General features: G+C 40.1%; 1 protein-coding gene across 1 annotated transcript in view; it reads left to right on the forward strand.

Moving 5' to 3' along the window:
- Positions 1-14,589, forward strand: part of COL22A1 (collagen type XXII alpha 1 chain) — a 217,508-nt gene that overhangs the window by 126,011 nt on the left and 76,908 nt on the right. Inside the window, exons 20-24 of the mRNA XM_054281552.1 lie at positions 693-728; positions 2,185-2,214; positions 3,120-3,173; positions 4,076-4,129; positions 11,283-11,336. Of these exons, the coding sequence (XP_054137527.1) occupies positions 693-728; positions 2,185-2,214; positions 3,120-3,173; positions 4,076-4,129; positions 11,283-11,336 (228 nt within the window). The remainder of the gene's footprint in view (positions 1-692; positions 729-2,184; positions 2,215-3,119; positions 3,174-4,075; positions 4,130-11,282; positions 11,337-14,589) is intronic.

Consider the following 14,589-nt stretch of genomic DNA (forward strand, 5'->3'; position numbering starts at 1 on the left):
GAGGGAAACTGTGTGATAAATGTAACACCAGTCTGTGCCTAAAGTAAAGGATAAACCTTCTGTATGCACAATCTTGGAGCATAATAAATGGTGGACATTGCTGGAGAAAAATGAACTGGAACAAATTGATAACCTAGATGGCAATAAATTATGGGAAGAGGATGTAGCATCCCAGTGTTCCACAACCACTATGGTGTGAATTGTTCTATAAAATGACTTGGGGAAAATGGTACCATTTCTCACTTTTTTTTGCAGTTATTTTGGTTGATAACAAATAGAAGTGTTTTGACCTCCTTAATATCCATCTCCTTGGGGGTCTTAGGAATCTAAGCATCAAACAGTTTGTTTGTGTGGTAAGTGTACAGAGCAAATACAAGATTTTTTTGAAGCACAAATCTAATGCTATTGTGCATCCAATGCATCATTCATTTTAAGTCACTGAATATTATTAAAATGTATGTAAAACATCACAGTAAGACAGACCACAACCAGTTTCTGCATGAGCAGAGAAAAGAGAGTTAATTGAGATTGTATGTCCAGATCTATTAATTATGAGATGGTTGTTGAAAATAAGAATGTACAACAACAATCAGAAAATATGCTCAGGATGTTGCTTTTACTTTGCACTGTTGTATATTCTGCCATGTTGTGTTCTATGTATGTTTTTTCATTTCTTTCTCGTTTCCCTGCAGGGTGAACCAGGACTTCCAGGATTGCCTGGCACTAAAGTAAGAATTTTTTTTTTAGCTTTCCCAGACTTTGTAGCATTATTGCATGAGAAGTAGAAATGCAGGTTGGGAGGATCTCACTGAGAGATGTTCTTAAATATTTTTTTAAAAGAAGTTTTTAAAAGAAAAGACTTTTGAAGAAGGCATGTGACAGGTTCCAATGAGGAGATGCTCTTCCACAATTCTGGGAGATTGTGAAGTGTGAAGACCAGAACTTGAGGCAATGAAGGAAAGCATTGCCTCAAGTGCATCAGACAGAGCAATACTGTGACAGGACTGTGTGGTTTCTGACAGTTGTTGATTCCAAGTGGCCTTTGGTACATAGAGTCTGGGCAAGTTATAAAAGCAAATGAACTTTCAGTATTGAGTAGCTGAGTGTCTTTGATATGGACTAAGTGTAAGAGTTGGGGCAGGAGAAGAAAAAGGCAGTTTCTGATGAGAGGGAATGATCTTTCCTTAGCTTGTATCTGGAAAAGTCCTGGTGGAATATTAAAACAGCTAGAACTTTATGTTCTGAAATCAGGAAAGCATTAATGAAAAAATGAAACAGAAAAGAGAAGAGTGGGGCTTATCTTTATTGTGGCACTAGATTAACATCCTTTGTGCATCCCTCTGCCTTCACTGATGCCAGAGACAACTCTGGCAGGGATGTAAGGATGTCCAGAGACTAGTACTGTCTGTATGAAGAGGTTATCTCTGGGTGAATGGAGAAAGATTCACCACTAAGTATGCAGAGGAGAGGTCTAGAACTGAGTTCAGTATGGGCTGGTAAAAAAGCAGTTAGGTAGTATCCCTTTAACCTTAAAACAAAACAAAACAAAAAAGATTAAAATTAGGAAATAGCACTCTTCAACTATAGACAGGAATGAGAGGCTCCCTGGTAATTGTGGGAAAGTCAGCAGGCTTTCCCTTACTCAGAATGTGGTAGAAAGTAAAGGAATTAGAAAACTATGAAAAAAACCCTGGCTGTTTGGGTAAGAACATTTTGCTGTGCTGTTCAAATGTGATATTAATGATGGGACAGCAATTACCAAGAAATTTTGAAAGATGTGTATAACATCTGAAAATGAGTTTAACTGATGGGGCATATCCCCAGCCAGTCTGCTTGTTATGTGATTCCTCCTGCACTCAATAGGTCTTTGTGATTTGGAATAAAACAAAATCTGGGGAATTTACTAACTTATTTATATAATGAGATGATTAATTAAGTTCTTACTGTTTATACAGCCACACAAATCACTTCACAGGTGAGAGAAAACCTTGTGATAGTCTGAGCTCTTTAAATAGAAAGCATCTCTCAGCCTGCAAGAGGATTTGAGGAGCTGTAGGAGTTATCATGCAACTTGAAGGAACAGCAAGGGCAGAAAAATACCCTGTGGGGGCCCATGATACCTCTGGCATCTTCTGCCTTGTATTTACTCTTTCCATCCTTTCTGACTCTGTATTTCCATTGCAGGTACATATTGAAGGCCTAAAAGGAGAGGAAGTAAGAGACTCAAAATCTCTTCTTTCATTGCAAGGATATTTTAATGTAATTCTGTTGCCTGTTAGGTTAGATTTTGCTGTAAAATAGTGCTTTAAAGGGAAGCTGGATGGAAGCATTATCAGGAAATCAAGAAATAAATTTTCCTAATTACAATGGCAAAAATAATGAAGAAAGGAGAAAGGGCAATGCCATTTTTAGATGTGAATCTTACATAAATGAGAAATATGAACTGTAGAGTAAGCTATGCAATTATGTAAGGACAGGGATGTATTAACATTAATGTTAAACTGTATTTTATTTTTTGCCTAGTTTGTCTCTGAACCTGGGCACTCAAATAGGGGGACATACCCATTGTGTCAGTCTGTTAGTCTAATGTATAATATATATATATATATATATATATATATTTAAATTTTTATTTTTTTGTTGGTGGATCTGTATTTTGCATTTAGCTGTTACTTAATACAATTGTATGCATCATGTAAATGATACTTTGAAGCCCTTCAGACCTCTGTAGGCTTGGGGGAAATGCTGGTGGGAGCTGCTTATGCAAAAACTGTTGTTCTCCACTACCAAACACCACCCCAGAGAGTTCTAGTGGAATATCCAGGATATCCCAGTGTCTTCAGTAGAGTTACTACCTGTGAAAAACAGAGAACCAGATACGGATAAGTGCCTGTTGAGTGTGGGTGGATCAGTCTGTCTGCAGCCTAGTGAGTGCTGATAATTTGAGTAGTCAGAGATTAAGGAGAAAAACAGCTGGTTCTGCACTGGTTCTTCAGGACTTGTGGGGAAAGTGGTAGTATAGGTCCTGTAAAGACAGTCAATGTGTCTAATGTGCCCATGCACATTTTCATAAAGATACTTTAAAACTTTTATTAAAAAAAACCCAAACATTCCTGCAGGGAAAGCCTGGGCCACGAGGACCACAAGGCCACCCTGGACTTCCTGGACCTCCAGTAAGTTGTTTCTCTCACTACTTGCAATTTCAGAAGCTGAAACTCAGGCTGGAGTGAGGCATATGAAAATCTTATACATTATTCAGGCTCCAAAATATTTAAATAGTGCCCACAGCCTCCAGTTTTCTTCATTGCTGACAGAAGGTGTCGTGCTGTGGATCACCTGTCTGAACACAGGGAAGTGACAACCAGGACATGGACAGACTTTGCCTTAAGGCTGTTGTCATGCAGAACCTGATCATTTTTCTATTTCTAATGTCCTGAAGAGCTGTATGGGCACATCTCAGAGAGGCACTGACTGATAATTTGTGAGCTGTCATGTCATGAAGGTCAGGGAGTAGTTGCTGTCAAAGGGGTTGGTGTTATGCCACAAGGTCGTGGCTGAAATACTTTCTGGATGAAAACTAAGAATTGAGTATGTGTGTTTATATTTCAACACAATTTTTACAACAGTTTGTACATGCCAACATTCTTACTTCTGACTTAGATTGCAGCCTATGCTAGTTATATTTTATGACCCAGCTCTGCAGGATGTCTCAGTTCAGACTGTCACTGCTGCCTCATTTGTAAACACTTTGTGTTTCCTCTCTTTTGAATTGCTTGTTGTGTTTCACTGTTGATTGGCTTTTGTAAAATTGACGGCATTGTGAAGGTGTGTTGCTTAGGTAAATCCAGTTTGAATTATGTAATTTAAATATAGTTGTGTGCTCTGTATTTAATCAGGGCATTGTCACTTTATCTTGTTTACTCATTCTCTTCTGCTCACAGGACAACATAATCATCAGGTAAGAGTTGTCTAGGTAGCCATGCAGTAATGGTAGCACAAAACAGCTAGGAAATCATATATAGCTCACTAGTTTTTTCTTATTCTGTTAACTTTCTAAATCTTCTCAATTTTAAAGGGAGAGCCTGGTCTGGAAGGCAAGCCTGGAATCCCTGGTTTGCCAGGTCAAAGGGTGAGTTGCTTCTTTTATTTAATTTGAGTCTCAGGAGGCTCGGGACAGATTTGTTCAATAAGGTTTGCTACTTTCACCCACCTTACATATATTTGTCTACTTATATAAGAATCCTGAGTCCCAGATCCTTTCCCATATTCCTTATTCATTGTCCAGGAGCTTTCAGTACCTCTTGGAGGTTGAATGCAGTGCAGGTTCTTTCTTGCCATGTGCTCTCCTGTATTTATATCTGCTCCTTACTGCTGAGGGGTTGCTTGATATGACTCTGAGTGTGCAGAACCACTACTAATGTGGTCAGTTTGAAATTTCAGAGAAATTCTGTTGTCCTAGAAGTCAAATGAGTGTAAAGATTCTTGCAATACTTATTATTTTCTGTCCTGTTTGGTCTGTACTCAAAAAGAAGATCCCCAAAAATGGTAGCTGGTGTACTATTCTCTGCCAGGAGCTTAGCTTTCCTATGCATGAAAAACTCATGGATTTCTTTTTGACATGGAATTATATCTTCACATATTTAAGTACTGCTAAAAGGTCAATTTCATAGTGGACCTGATATTGTTGCACTCGTACTCTGAACCTGCTTTTCCTTGCTTGAGCCTGTCCATATGAAGAACATCTCATGAGACAACTCAGAATCAGAACATCCTGATTTGGAAGGCACCGATCAGGATCATCGAGTCCAAATCCCAGCCCTGCACAAAGGAGCCCCAAGAATCCCACCACGTTCCTGAGGGAATTGTTCAAATGCTTCTTGAACTCTGGCAGGCTTGGTGCTGCAATCACTGCCCTGGGGAGCTTGTTCCAGTACTCAGCCACACTCTGATGAAAACCTTTTCCTGAAATCCAGCCTAAATCTCCCCCAATTCAGCTTCATGCTGTTTCCTCAAGTCCTATCAGCGGTCATCACAGAGAAGAGATCTGTACCTGCCCCTCCTCTTCCCCTCACAAAGAAGCTGTAACTGCAATGAAGTCTCTCCTCAGTCTCCTCTTCTCCAGGCTGAACAGACCAAGTGTCCTCAGTCACTCCTCACAAGGCCATTCTCGTTGCCCTCCTCTGGACACTCTCTAATACCTTTATATGTTTCTTATATTGTGGAACCCAAAACTGCGCCCAGGACTCAAGGTTAGGCCACTCCAGTGCAGAGCAGAGCGGGACAATCTGTTCCCTTGCCCAGCTGGTGATGTTGTGCCTGATGCCCCGAGGACAGGGCTGACCCTCCTGGCTGCCAGGGTGCTGCTGACTCCAACTTTCTACTTACCAGGACCCCAAGTCCCATCCCACAGCTGCTTTCCAGCCTCATTTCTCAGTCTGTCTGTACATCCAGGGTTGCCCCATCCCAGGTGCAGGATCTAGAACTATGGATTCACACCAATCACCACACAACTGGTGATTGCCCACCATCCAATTGGTGATTGCCCAGTCTAGGTGTCTCTTTGTCAAGGTCTCTCTTCAGGGCCTCTTTGCCCTCAAAAAGTCGACAAATGAGAGTGGAAGTGAGATCCCTGCTTAGTGTTTCTGGAGGCAGTCACTTGGGTCTCAGTACTGCTGTTTAATGGGTCACTTTTTTAAGTAGCCACAGAGACTTTATAAGGAGTTCACTCCCAAAGGAGATCATGGGGTTTGCCTGCAGTGCTTTGAGTCAGCACCAGAGCTGTTATCAGCCTGTGTGAGAACCTGTGAGCATGGGAGGGTGATGAGGAAACAACAGCACAGGGAAAAGATATACACCTTGCTAAGAGGCTTTCTGCAGACTGTCCATTGGATTGTGTGCTGTTAAATTTAGCTGTAAGCATGAATTTTAGGAATCTTCCTAAAGAGAGTGCAAACAGCCTTTAGTCAATCCCTCAGTGGAAAAGGGCATTTACTTGCTTTCTTGTAATTTCCTAAACATTAGAAAATATCACTTTAGCAAATAACTCTGCAGTGCTTTGCCCCTAAGTTGGTAAGTTAGGAGTTATCCTGGTTTTAAAGCCTGCTGTGAAACACCGTTTCTTGAATAAGATTAATAGAGCATATTAACTGGTAAAGGACAGTGATCCGTCAGGATTTGCAATAGGACAGAAAATGCTCCTGCTAATGATCATTTGATTACAGATGTCCTTTGATCTGTTCTGTCTTTAAATTTTTCCCTAGACTCTGTTGTGTCTAGCTAGTTAGACTTCTCCTAAGGGTCTTTATTAGTCACCAAGCATCTTAGATGAATAGATATATTTTTTTAATTAAAGGCCATTATTCAATGACTGAATTCTTGAGATGAATCAAAGTACTGGGCTTGGTGGATCTACACAGATCCCATCTGGGGGCAGGAGGTAACAATTCCAACCTGAACCAAGCAACTGGGTTGTGTTCATTTTATTAGTCAGAAGTGCCTGGCAGCTGATGTCTGCATTTTGACAATGATACCCTCACATCAGGAGCACACTGTGTGAAGAAAAATGCTCTGCTATTCCCATGTGACCTGCAAGACCTCTGAGTGACAGATAATGCTGTCCTGATTTTATTAAAACTTCCTGAGAAAGAACTCTGAGAGTCTGCTTTCACTTTTAGGGTGGTCTTGTGGTTTTCTTCCCTCTTCCTGTGATTCTTTTTCTTCTGTCAAATTGAAGAAAATTGAAGTGCTTTGGTTCTGCTCTTAAGTCTTTGATACCTGATCTACTGAAATATTTGTTGGAAATAAAACTAAATTTTTTTCTTGATAGGTACAAAAGGTGCAGGCTTATGACATGCTCCTGGAAAACATGCAGATCTGTGTCCAGTACAGACTAAACATAGGGTTCCTCTTAAGTGTACCCAATAATTTGGATTTCAAGAATTTGCCTCTTTCTTAAATGCTACAATTTCATTCAAGTGATTGAAATTTCAGAAAGAGGCCAAGAAAAAACATTTATCCTGCAGCAGTCATGAGGTAGGAGCTGTTTAGACCATTTTGAGTGTGATATGCGGGACTGCAGCTTAGTTTTATAAAATTACATTGATAAACTCTGTCCAAGTTCAAAGTACAATCAGTACAAACCAAAAAATAATACTGGAGTATCATGGGGTAATAAGAATAAACTTCTGGAAAGAAAATTAATGGAAAATACATTTATAATATAGTAATATTTAATGAATGTACTTCTCCATGTTTAAGACTCAATGTATGTAAGTCAGGCAGATAAGTAATAATAATAATAATAATAATAATAATAATAATAATAATAATAAATAATAATAAAAGTTTAAAGTGGGAACTCCTGGGTTCAGGGTGCACTCTCCACCCAGAGGAGCAGTGTTCAGATTTGTCAATGCAGCAAAGGTTTGTCCCTGTCAGCTGTCCTGGGAGATTAAAAGTTAACAAATCTGTGGAGGGCTGCTGAGTTCTTCCTGTGTTTGATGGTGGAAGAAATACAGGTATTTGACTTTCCATTCTTGACCCATCTCTCACCTGAGTGGATTGTTGCATATGATTTTCCTGTTCAGGCCAGTCACAACTTGAATTTGGAAGTCAACACTATTTCAACTCTTACTTCTCTGTGTGTGAACTGCCCTGGATTTGAACCATCTTAGGCTCCCAGAATCCAAGGAATGGAGAGAGCTGACTGGTAATTCCAGGGTGAAATGGATAAATAATCTAGAAGAGAGGAGAATAAGCTTGCCTAGAAAATTAAGAAGGCATTTTGGAAGGAGCCAGTCTCAAGCTGCAGTCTCTCTCCATGTCCAGAAGTCTTTGTAACCCTTGACTTTGCCACAACTGCCCCAATAATCACTCATGATCTGGCCTACCCTGGTGGTATTTTTATCCTCAAACTATGGAGATGGTCTCACTTCAGAATTTACCTGTGTTATCTATCTAATGCATATGGAGACTGCAAAAGGCTGGAGCCTTCAGGGAGCTCAAACATTGATTAACGTTGCTGGATTTCTTCTGGTTTCTCTAGTATTGCAGAGGCAAACAGACCAGATAAAATGGGTAATCCTAGTATCCCATTCAGGTTACAGGGGAAATAAAATTGGCATTTATGCTAGCAGTTATATTCATTCACAACTAAAGATGTTTTCTGCATACTTTGTACCAAATCCACCTGTGTTTCTGGGCCAAACCTCAGAGAAAAACATGCTGAGAGAAACATGCTAAGAAAACATGTGTATTCTGGCTATTGGACAGCAAGATGGGAAACAGTCTTGGGCTGAGGTACCTTTCAGAATTTCCCCTCCAGCAGAGTGGAAATGACATTTTTCCTTGATTTCCTGTCTTCTGTATAGAAGATATCGATTTGATGGATGGTTGTGTTCACATTTATTTGTGAGTATTTGAAATGTTCAGATGACTTTGCCTGCCCTGGCAAAGTTCAGCTATGCAGAAATCAAACTGTAAGCAAGTTAACAAAAAAAAAAAAAAAAAAAAAAAAAAAAGGAGAGGGAATTAATGTCATAGACCAAATCCAGAGTGAAACTGTAATTGTCAGTGAGGTAAATACACAAATTTCCAATAAAACATACATTTTTAACTGTGCTTTTGTTCAAATTGCTGATAAAGACAAATAGGATGTATTTCCTATTGTCAAAAAATACACAATCTTACCTGATTCCTACTGTAGGTAACAGAGCATAATTTATGGGTTTCTCTGTCATATTATTAGGCAATGTGACATTTCACTGAGTTTTGCTCTCATAGGTATAATTTCTCCCAGCAAGTATTTCTGTCCTTTACAGACAGACTATAATGCTTTGGAGGAAATCTGTTGTAGTTGGATTTCAGTTAACCTCAGAGTGGCCCACAAGTCCCCTTCACAATGGGAAGTCTCTCTCAGTCTCTATATGTTGCTCTAAGAGATTTCTTAATGTTTTAAAACAACCTGAACCTTCTCAACATTGTACCCAAGGAAAGAATAACCAGCTGCTCTTGCATCTCTTCTGGAGACAGAACAGTTGGTTGGTGGGACACAAAGGCATCAGTAACACTGGGTTGTTTTGATGGACACAATTAAGGATGCTTCCCATGTGCCTGCTGCCAAATCCACCTCTGTTCCTGGGACCAAGCCTCAGAGGACACTGCAGCATCTCTCTTCTGAGGAAAACAGAGAGCTGGGCCTGTTCAGCCTGGAGAAGTGATGACTGAGGGGGGACCTCATCCCTGTCTGTCAGTGTCTACAGGGAGGGGTCAGAGCAGGGACCAGGCTCTGCTCGGATGCCCAGCAATGGGACAAGAGGAACAGGCAGGAACTGATGCCCAGGAAGTTCCACCTCACTATGAGGAAGAACTTCTTTAGTCTGAAGTTACTGAGCACTGGAGTCTCCCTCACAGGAGATATTCCAGAACTGTCTGGACACAATCCTGTGCCTGTGCTCTGGGATGGTCCTGCCTGAGCAGGGCCATTAGACCAGATGACCTGCTGTGGTGCCTTCCAACCTGACCCATTCTGTAATTCCATGATTCTGTGATTCTCTGTTCTGGTCTCAGTGTTGTAACTCTGGAAGTAGCCACCTTGACATGGAGCTCCCACATGGATAGGAAGCTGGAGGCGGCTCATCTCCTGTGTCTGGTCCCCCACACCACATCCTGTATGCTTTATTCATATTAATATTCATATTTAAATGAGTATTTTAACAGTGCCATTTGCATGGTCACCTTGGCAGCGGGCAAAATGATCATCTTTAACTAGAAAACATATGTTAAATGATGTGGTGACATGAGTCCTTCAAATTAAAAATGAGGTCTTGTTGGCTTTGACAAGAAAATAAATGATGGATGTTGGAAAAGTAGAAGGAACATTTAGGAAGAGTGGGTGTGCTGGAGTATATAATTCAAATTTTTATTGATATTGAGTCCTGCAAATGATTACAAATTTCTTCTGATACCTGAGGACCCTATAATCACTCCTTTAATATTCTTCTTAAATTCTTCTGTATATGAATGCTGATTTTCATTGTTTTAGGGTGGAGAGTTGCTGGGAATTTTTTAATGAGAAAAATAATTAAAATAACTGATTCTGACACATCAGATAATGAATCTCAGTCACAGCTGAGGAAAACATAATGAAAACTTGTTTTCTTTTTGATGGTTTAGATTTTTCATTAAGTCAGCAAAAAACTGCTGTTAATAGATGCTGTTTCTGTACATCTTTCAATGAAGAAAAATAAAGGGAAGATTTTGTATTTGACCCTTCATATTATCAGGGACATTAAACTTTTTAAATTATATTTTCCTTCTAAAAAGAAAATCAGTCTGGAAGAGAAGTAGAAATGAAGGAAGAAAAAGTCTGTCTCTTACATGTACCCTCCCCCACTATATTACTAACAGCCTTAGAAATATTTATGATTCAGTGTCGGTTACGTATGAGGGAAGAAGAGATAATTTTTATAAAATATGTGACTTACCTAAAGCAACACAGGAAGTCACCTGTTGGGTTAAGAAACAAGTCCAACCTCTGCCTTAACTCCAGTGCTTGCTCCATCCTTTCTTCCTCATTTTTCTCATGTTGGATTTTTTCCTTTTGAATTATTTGAGATCAAACCCATGGGGACAGAGAGGTCCAGCATCCATACAGGTGATCTTGTGTCAGGGTTTTACTCCAGCTCTTTGCTTCTCTTTGCCTTGCACCAGTGGAGTTCTCTGGTTCCTTTGAAGGGATATTTTTTACTTGCAGAGGAGTCCATGAGCTCTGCCCTTTGGTGCTAATGCCACCTTTACCCAGAAATGCCTCATGGATTCCTGTTTCCCATCTTAGAGATTGTGGATCTTTTCTATTCAACCATGCACCAGAGTTCTCAATTATTTTATTTCTTAATGCAAGAAGCAGTGCAAGGGACCAGAGGGCCACTGCTTTACCTCTCAGCCCATGTTTACACTTGGCACTTCCCTTGGTTGCATCGCGACACCATGACTTCCTTATCCCTCTGTAGGGGGAAGCCAGGTGGGATTGCAGAGTGTAGGAGATGCCACCATGTGTGTGAGAACAGCTCTCAATTTTACAGCTATTGCCACAATTTGGGAGATACAGGATTGTTAAAGACAACTAGAGTTTCATTTCCAAATGGTGTTGTCTTCATTTGTAGCTTTTGTGTTTTGTGTACCCACGTTACATTGATTTACCAGGTTGGTGGTGAAAGGCTTTGGAAAATCAATAGCAGTCTTTGGTCTGCTCTCTAATATGTGCTCCTCTGTTGAACATGCAGGGTAAAAAGGGAGAACCAGGATTCCCAGGAATCAATGGTCTGATTGGCCCTCAGGTAAGTGATGACTTCTTATTATTATTTCTTATTGTTATTTTCCTATAATATGTGTAAAACCAGATTTGGTGGAAACAGAGGACATGGAACCACACAATGCAGCATGTGTGATCTTCCTCTTTATCCTGTATTTGAAGTTAATGTTTCTCCTTTTAAGATGCAAATAATTTATCTTGTTGAGATTGAGAGATGTCTGTTTGTCTGACAGCAATTTCATTCACCTTCCATAGTTTTTCATCATCTTGGAACCAGGACAGCTGTGTTGTATGGGATTTCCCCATTGCTTGTGCTTAAAGCAGGATCATCCCAGAGGAAAATCACTGATTTGCATTTAGTGAGGAAGGGGGATTTCTTAAGTTAATAACCCCTTAACTCCTTCTTTTTAAAGCTTTTGGCAAATTAGAGCTCCAAATTGCACCATAGCATTATAAGGGCAGCACAGAGTGGTTTATGTTAAGAGTTGCCAGAGAGGATTCAGCTCCACCATGGATCAGCTCATTTGGCCCTGTGTTATAATAACACTGACACCTCTGACATAGTTTCTTGTTAACTTTGGAGACAAATTCAGCAGACCTGAATCACTTTGCAGGGTCACCCCTGCAGTAAGAAATATATCCATGGGGATGTCCTAAAGCTGTAAAGGTGCAACCTCACATTGAGCTGACTGCTCAGAATAGAACTGAGCGTTTCATTTGTTTCCTTTTCAATAGTAAATTAACAAACTGGACTTCAGCTTTAGGATTACGTTTCAATAATTGCTAAAGTGTGGGGAAGAATTATGAGCTTCCATTGCTACAGCTGTTGGTGATGTGCAGTAACTGCTGTAGCTGTGTGGGGTTTAGATGGTGGTTGCTGCTCCCTATACTTATTCCCCAATAAGCATCTCCTGTGGAAAAGCCACTTGGGTAAGCATTCAGGCAAAGCAGTCAAGTCCACACACACCACTCATCATGGCTAGCTCAGCAAAGAAAGGCAGAAGGGCCTTTTATATGGCCAGTTCTAGTGAGGTTTATTTTAGCACACTGAAGGGAAACCAGAGTCAAAAGACTGGACCGTGTGCTCTGCACAAGGTTAAGTAGGGGAGGGCACGGGGGCAGTACAAAGGGCAGGGCAAAGGGCATTGGCTTTGGGGAAAATGGGGCCGGCCACCAAGGATACTACAACCAATGAGGGAACAGGGAAAGGAGAGACCAGGGGAAGTTGGGACAAATGGGGAAAGGAACTGGGATGGGTCCGTGTTAAGCAGGAGTCTGTGAGGAAGTGTTTTCCGTCTGCCCAGGTGGGGTAAACTCTGTGGCATCTCCAAGGGAGGGCTCTGGGGATTTCCCTGAGGGGGGAGGAATCACACTGCTAGACAGCAGATTCTGATTGCTCATTTATTTGCTCTGGCAATTTATGCCCTTGAAAACAGGAGGAATGATCTAGATGTGGTTTGTGTGTCAGGAGTTTTTCTAAAGAGCTGATCACCTGTCTGTGGAGAATGTCAGAGAAGTAATCCAAGACCTTAAGGCCCCATGCAGGTTAAATCCCTTGTGTCCAGCAGGGAACCATGCCCAGCAAAACACCATTTGATACTGGTTTTCATACTTTAAGACTTTTTACTTTTGGTACAGTATCTAATCTGCAAGTATTTCAGCAGCAGCCTGCAAGAATGAAGACAGTGTTTCTAATGGATTTAAAAGATTTTAGAATCATAGAATATTTTGAGTTTTAAGGAGCTCAGAAGGATCATCAAATCCAACTTGTGAGCCTTCACCCCAGGAATCCCTTTCTATTCCTAGAGCATACAAGAACACTTCTTGAATTCTTGAATTGTTGAGTCGAACATCCTGCTTTTGTTGTGTTATTTTTCTTAGGCTGATTGGCTGATTGGTTGATTGGTTGTTGTTGGTGCTTTTTGTTTTTTGTTTTTTGTTTTTTTCTTTTCCTTCAGTTTGAAGGAAGATTTTGTATCCATGTATTATTTTTAAGATACCTGACAGTATCCATCCAAATAATGTCACACTTACTTAGCTCAAGTCCCCTGTAAATTAAAGATATATATGCATGTGTTAGCAATTTTATAAATGTATCTGTGAAAATTGCTGATATAGGATTAAGTAATTTTCCTTTTTGCACAAGCTAAATAATGTTAGCAAATTTTATGTTAATTAAAACTGCACAAAATGCTTGCCCCATCAAGGGATACTTAAATTGACTCTTCCTCCAAGCTAACTGCATGAAAGGTAAAATATTATTCCTATTCCTGCAGTGGCACTCTGTTCTAGACATATTGCTGCAGATTTCAATGTTTCTCCTTAATGAAAATGCTTACATTCACTTTATGACAAAACTATTCTGCTTAACAGCACTTTTTGTGACATTAGATTTTTAAAACATTTTATCAGCATTTTCTCTTCTTTTTTATTTTTTTTTTCTTAATTAGACTATGTCCCAAAAATGCCCAGGAAGAAAAGTGGTTTTCTTACATTGTAGTTACATGGATATTCATTCGAATTATGCATGGAAGCCTGTGTCAGCTCTTCCTGTGCTGTCCTGGTGGTGTTGAGGGACAACTGATTTGAGTTGGCTGCACATAAACTAATTAGAACACAAAAATAGTCTCTCTTTCCTCTGCAATTTTAAATTTATGTTTTCTGACCTGATTCTTCACATTGATACCTGTATGGACTAGAGGAAGGGGTTGATACAGGAGCTTTAGGAGGTTCATTGTTGCTGAAGGACACAGGAAAGATTTCCTGAAGTTATTATTTGGCTTTGCCAAGGAAAATCATTGCTGAAGTGCTCAGTCCAACTGAGAAGCCACAGATCAGGCAGCTGTGCAAGGGAACTGACTTGAGGGCTGCTCTTGTGGGTCCCTTCCAGCTCAGGTTATTCTGTGATTCCATGGCCCAGTGATGAACTGGAGGTGAGATGAGTTGATCCAAGTCTCAAGGGTCATTTGAGAGATTATTTGTCAGACCCTGAAGCAGCATTTAGGAGGCAAATTCCCTGCTGAACCAGGGATGTTTTGTGGCAATAGGGTAGCTTTGTCTCTCTTTACACACCAACTCAAAATTATAATTATAAGCCAAATTTTATAATTATCAACCAAATGATAATATAAAAATGTTTTTAAATATTTATTTTTCCTTCCAAATCAGCTGTGGTGGTGAACCTGTCCATCTGCTTATTTGTTCCATGTTTTCTGATCAGCACCTTTAAATATGAGCATTTATTTTCCAGTCATTTTTATAAGAGGTGCATCTTGCAA

The sequence above is a fragment of the Melozone crissalis genome, unplaced genomic scaffold (genome assembly GCF_028551555.1).
Source record: "Melozone crissalis strain CALT ecotype California unplaced genomic scaffold, PUWL_Pcris_2 ptg000002l_1, whole genome shotgun sequence".
In the NCBI taxonomy this organism is placed as follows: Eukaryota; Metazoa; Chordata; class Aves; order Passeriformes; family Passerellidae; genus Melozone; species Melozone crissalis.